The sequence below is a fragment of the Salvelinus fontinalis genome, chromosome 26 (assembly GCF_029448725.1).
Source record: "Salvelinus fontinalis isolate EN_2023a chromosome 26, ASM2944872v1, whole genome shotgun sequence".
In the NCBI taxonomy this organism is placed as follows: Eukaryota; Metazoa; Chordata; class Actinopteri; order Salmoniformes; family Salmonidae; genus Salvelinus; species Salvelinus fontinalis.
This window is the reverse complement of record NC_074690.1, coordinates 3,196,245-3,202,072: the sequence shown is the minus strand read 5'-3', so window position 1 is coordinate 3,202,072 and position 5,828 is coordinate 3,196,245. Positions and strand designations below refer to the sequence as shown.

The 5,828-nt window shown below is 45.4% G+C and overlaps 1 protein-coding gene across 1 annotated transcript; it reads right to left on the bottom strand.

Annotated features, from left to right (window-relative positions):
- Positions 1–1,169: 1,169 nt before the first annotated feature.
- Positions 1,170–4,454, bottom strand: LOC129823549 (zinc finger and BTB domain-containing protein 14-like). Its single transcript, XM_055882372.1, has one exon. It carries the CDS (start codon positions 3,425–3,427, stop codon positions 2,273–2,275), a length of 1,155 nt encoding a protein of 384 aa, XP_055738347.1. The 5' UTR covers positions 3,428–4,454; the 3' UTR covers positions 1,170–2,272.
- Positions 4,455–5,828: the final 1,374 nt, after the last annotated feature.

The following is a 5,828-nucleotide window of genomic DNA, read 5'->3' as shown; positions in this document are numbered from 1 at the left end:
ACTGATCTCTATTTTAGCAATTTCAAAAATATTCTAATAGGATTCAAATGTCAGTTTCTGAACTGTGGTCCAGTGAAATGAATAGTAATACATTTTATTTAAAAAATATATATATATTTTCTTTGTAGGTGTAAAATGTTCATAGGATATGATATAACTCTTTTCACGTTGTGAGTGGTCCTGCCAGGGCACAACTCCGCCCCCTTCCCCCATTGACTCGCCCCCTCATTGACTCCTCCCACACAGGATTTTAAAAGATTTGGATTGGTGAGGAAATATCATCCAATCCAGGAAGTTTATATCGTTGAGGGGGCGTGCTAGCGTGACTGCGTTGCTTCCGTGAGAAGAGGAGAATTGAAAATAGGCCTCTGGATGTCACGATACCCTCTCACATCACACGCTGGGCACACTGTTCTGGGTTTAGGGTAAATAAACACTGTAACCTGTCTGCTTCCCAAATGGCACCCTATTTTCTGTATAGTGCACTACTTTTGTCTAGAGCTCTATGGACCCCTGGTCTAAAGTAGTGCACTACTTTTAACTAGAGTTCTATGGATCCCTGGTCTAAAGTAGTGCACTACTTTTGTCTAGAGCTCTATGGACCCCTGGTTTAAAGTAGTGCACTACTTTTGTCTAGAGCTCTATGGACCCCTGGTCTAAAGTAGTGCACTCCTTTTGACTAGAGCTCTATGGACCCCTGGTTTAAAGTAGTGCACTACTTTTGTCTAGAGCTCTATGGACCCCTGGTTTAAAGTAGTGCACTCCTTTTGACTAGAGCTCTATGGACCCCTGGTCTAAAGTAGTGCACTCCTTTTGACTAGAGCTCTATGGACCCCTGGTCTAAAGTAGTGCACTACTTTTGTCTAGAGCTCTATGGACCCCTGGTTTAAAGTAGTGCACTCCTTTTGACTAGAGCTCTATGGACCCCTGGTCTAAAGTAGTGCACTACTTTTGTCTAGAGCTCTATGGACCCCTGGTTTAAAGTAGTGCACTACATAGTGAAAATGGTGCCATCTAGGACACACATCCTCCCTGACCTGAGAATATCATAACTTACTGTAACTTTACATTGACCAGAGAATGTGCCCCTGGACTGCTATAGACATTTATACTAAGCACAGGTACTGAATTCATAAAACAAAGAAATCAGATGTTGACAATCAGAGAAATCAACTCAACAAATCCGGGTTTATTTTCAAAGTGTAAGAGAACAACGCTAAATGTGCATAATACGGTCATTTTGTGTTTCTAAATGTTTTAAATGGTGCAACTAGTCACGTTACAGTATATACAGACGTGGTGTCGTGTGGCTCAGTTGGTAGAGCATGGCGCTTGCAACGCCAGGGTTGTGGGTTCAATTCCCACCGGGGGGACCAGGATGAATATGTATGAACTTTCCAATTTGTAAGTCGCTCTGGATAAGAGCGTCTGCTAAATGACTTAAATGTAAATGTGTCTCTCTCTCCGACGGTAGCTCGATGATGGGCTAGTGATACTGTATAACAGTAGATCTAGTCGGACTCATGCTGCTAGGTGTGAAACAGACGATGAAACAGCCTGTTCAGACTGCTTGTCAAAATCAACAACAAAAGAAAAAGGTTGGATTTTTACTTCCAAAATTGACTAGGGAGCCTTGCTATCTAACAAAACAGCCCCCAAGACTTTGGTATAACCTGTATCAAATGAAGAAGGGTGACTCCGGTTACCTTTTACAGTGTAAATATCAATCAGCACAACTAGACACCCATTTAAAAAACAATCAACAGGAGAATATATGGAAAACAACACATTTTATGCAGAGAATCTTCTTCCTCTTCTCTTAAAATCCAGTTAAGGTTAAACAACGAAAAACACTTACAAAACGTAACATAAAGTAAAAGTGGAATAAAGTTATAATTATTATAGAATCCCCCTCCCTGTCTAAATAGCAACAATGTTTTTCCCTGTGAAAAATATACTCGTTCATAGTAGCAGATAGAGAAGTAAAGTTTAACATGATTATTATTTTTTTTACATGAAGTCGGGGATAAATGAAAAACGTAACGTAGTTCAACGATTCAACAGGATCAGATTAGCATCCATTCTGTCATTACAGTAACGGACATGTTACGATCCCTCCCTCTTCTCATCGGATATTACACATCGATACATATCACAGGCCGTGTATTCATATGTGTGTGTGTGTGTGTGTGTGTGTGACAGTGTGCAATGCATGAGTATGTCGCTATGTATGCATGGTGTGCGTGTGTGTGTGTGTGTAACAGTCCCGTCCTTACGAGTGTGGCCCAGCCTCTAGCTTCCAGTCCCTCTGGCTCTGCGTGTCGGCGTCTCCCTGGATGCTGCCCGGGGCGGTGGCGGCGGCGGGGGACAGCGTTCTACGCTGGCTGTGCATCGTGTTCCAGTGACGCTTCAGGTCGGACGCTTTGATGAACGCCTTTTCACAGGAGCCGCAGTTGAAGGGCCTCTCCCCTCGGTGCTGCCGCTCGTGGTCACGCAGGTGGGACTTGTGCTTGAAGGCCTTTTCACACATCTGGCATCCGAAGGGTCTCTCGTTGCTGTGTACCCTCTCGTGTCGCTTTAAGTCGGGCCCTCGTATGAACGCTTTGCCACAGACCAGGCAGCGGTGCGGCTTAAAGCCCGTGTGGATCTTCAGGTGCTCTTTGAGGTGGGCCTGGGTGGTAAAGGTTTTGGGGCACACCTCGCAAGCGAACGGACGGTGGGCAAGGTGGGACTTGTCTTTCTTGGGGCCGTCTCCGCCCGGTTTCATTCCCGGGTGGATGCCGTCAGAGCGGTGGCCGTACAGCAGGTAGTCAAGCTTCATATCGCTGGAGGAGGAAGAGGAGGAGGTCCAGCCGTGGGCGCCGTGGGGGTCTTTAGACATGTTCCCGCCGAAGTGAGGAGGGACCCCGTGAGGCCCTCCGGAGCCCATGGCCTCCATCCCTCCATCGTAGAAGCTGTTCTTCCTCACCTCCTCCATGGCCAGCTCTTTCAAAATGGCATCCTGGGCCCTCATACCGTCCCCTGGCGCCTGGTTCTCACGACTCGGCTTCATGTTGGGCTCACGCTTCTGTGAACACAGGTTGTCGAGGAAGGCGATCCCCAGCACCTGTCCGGAGGACATCATGAGGTTGATGTCCTTTTTGCGGACGGCGAGCCTGGCGGTGTACATGTAATTGAGGACCTCCTCGAAGATGTCGGAACGGATGAAGTCGAGCTCCACGATGGAGTTGTCCACATCGTTCTGTTTTTTAAACAGCTTCTTGAAGTAGATGCTGCAGGCGGCCAGGACACAGCGGTGAGCTCTGAACTCAACGTTTTCCACCACAACCACAACGTCACAGTGGTCCCCTTCCATCCTCTGTTGGTTCAACATCTTCAAGAAGCTGGTCTTGTGGTCGTAGTCGATGTATTTCAGGAATTCACCCATGATTGCAGGTTTATTTTATTTTTTTGGTGGGGGATATTTATCTGTTGAAAAAAAAAAGTCAAAAGTGTTCAAAGGTTCAATTAAAAAAGGTGTCTGATTGGGTTTTTATAATAAAATGGGCAGGTGTGTCGTTTCGAGAGTTAAAGCCCCCCAGCTGCTGTGTCAACAATAGCAGAGTGTTGCTAATTAATGTCGCTTAGTTAGCACACCGCAGACAATCTCATCGGTCTCTGTCGAAAACAATAAAAAAAATATATATTGTCACACCAAAAAGCAAACTCCTGACTCGGTCCGGCTGTCGCTCCTTGTAATTTTAATCGACAGTTGAAGTGAACGGTGACAATCCACAGCTGAGCTTCGAGACAATAACAGAATGCGGTCACACTGCCAAGTCAGTCAAGCAGAAATCCCATGGAAAAATACACGACGAAGTTGTCGATAAATCTAGCTATCGACAATAAGAAATGACGCCACTAACAAATGGCTTACAGTGATGTTTCACATCCAGAGGTGAAAAATGGTATTTCTGCGACTAAGGGATTTACAAACGCCCTTGCTGTGCCAGTTGTTTCTGCTGATACTGCTAACCTTACAATGTTTCACATTTCAGTGCGCCCAGCCATTTTGCTCAGCAAGCCTCCATTTGAAGGTTTTCCGTAACTTTTATCCACTTTAGAACACAAAATAGAACATTTAACATTGGTCGACGTGTCGATTAAACGTGTAAATATACGATTTTCCCCTTCGTGAATAACAAATTGTCGAGAGAAAAAAAAGCTATAGGCGAAACAGGAATCCTTTCTGGTGTTGTCACGCAAGGCTGCAGTCGACGACGCAGGGGTCACTGCTAGATGGGATACAGTTTATGTCAAATTCACGTCAAAAGTTTAAAAAAAACATATTCAATTTTAGCAAACCGTAACCCTAACACTTTTCCTAACATGAACCTAATTCTCCTAACCCGGTACGTTAATTCTCCTAAACTGCTGAGTAAATTCTCCTAACCTGTTATGAAAATTTCTGACATAAACTGTATCCCGTCTAGACAAAAACCCAACGACAGGAGCCTTGCCTTGTCTTTCCTCCTCTTGTTGTGGTCGTCAGCGCTCAGAGTGGGTGACGCTAGTGTTGCTGCCATCTATAGGACTGGAGATGAATTACAGCAGGACAGGCAGCCTCTAGTCTACTGTAATATAGCATATTACCCTAATATGACCTAATTTAGATCATTATGTAAGTCACCCAATAAACCCCCCCCAGAAAGGCCAATAACCCCCCCCCAGAAAGACCAATAACCCCCCCCCCAGAAAGACCAATAACCCACCCCCAGAAAGACCAATAACCCCCCCCCAGAAAGACCATTAACCCCCCCCCAGAAAGACCAATAACCCCCCCCCCAGAAAGGCCAATAACCCCCCCCCAGAAAGACCAATAACCCACCCCCAGAAAGACCAATAACCCCCCCCAGAAAGACCAATAACCCACCCCCAGAAAGACCAATAACCCACCCCCAGAAAGACCAATAACCCACCCCCAGAAAGACCAATAACCCCCCCCAGAAAGACCAATAACCCCCCCCCAGAAAGACCAATAACCCCCCCCCCAGAAAGACCAATAACCCACCCCCAGGAAGGCCAATAACCCACCCCCAGAAAAGATAAAAAACAATACAATTTTAAGTATCTTCTTATTTAGGATACTATGTGGCTTGGGCTCCCTGATATACTCCTATAAATACCAAGATGGCACTGCCAGGGCCTGAGGTTTAAGCATCAGCTATCTGAGCAGCTTACCGATCGCTGTAGCTGTACACAGCCCATCTGTAAATAGCCCATCCAATCTACCTACCTCACCCCCATATTGTTTTTATTTACTTTTTTGCTCTTTTGCACACCAGTATCACTATGACATCACAATACCCCATAATGACATCACAATACCCATCACACCAGTATCACTGCTTACACACCATCATCTGCTCATCTATCACTCCAGTGTTAATTTGCTATATTGTAAATACTTCGCCACTATTGACCTATTCATTGCCTTACCTCCTTACTTCATTTGCACACACTGTATGTAGATGATTCTATTGTGTTATTGACTGTACGTTTGTTTATTCCATGTGTAACTCTGTGTTGTTGTTTTTGTCGCACTGCTTTGCTTTATCTTGGCCAGGTCTCTGTTGTAAATGAGAACTTGTTCTCAACTGGCCTACCTGGTTAAATAAAGGTGGAATATTTTTTTTTTCAAAAAGTAGTTAAGAGTGTTGGGCCAGTAACCGAATGCCGGCAAGGTAGAAAAATCTGGAGTTCTGCCCTTCAGCAAGGCAGTTAACCCCCAACAACAACTACTACCCGGGCGCCAATGACGTGGACGCCATTAAAGGTAGCCACCCCCC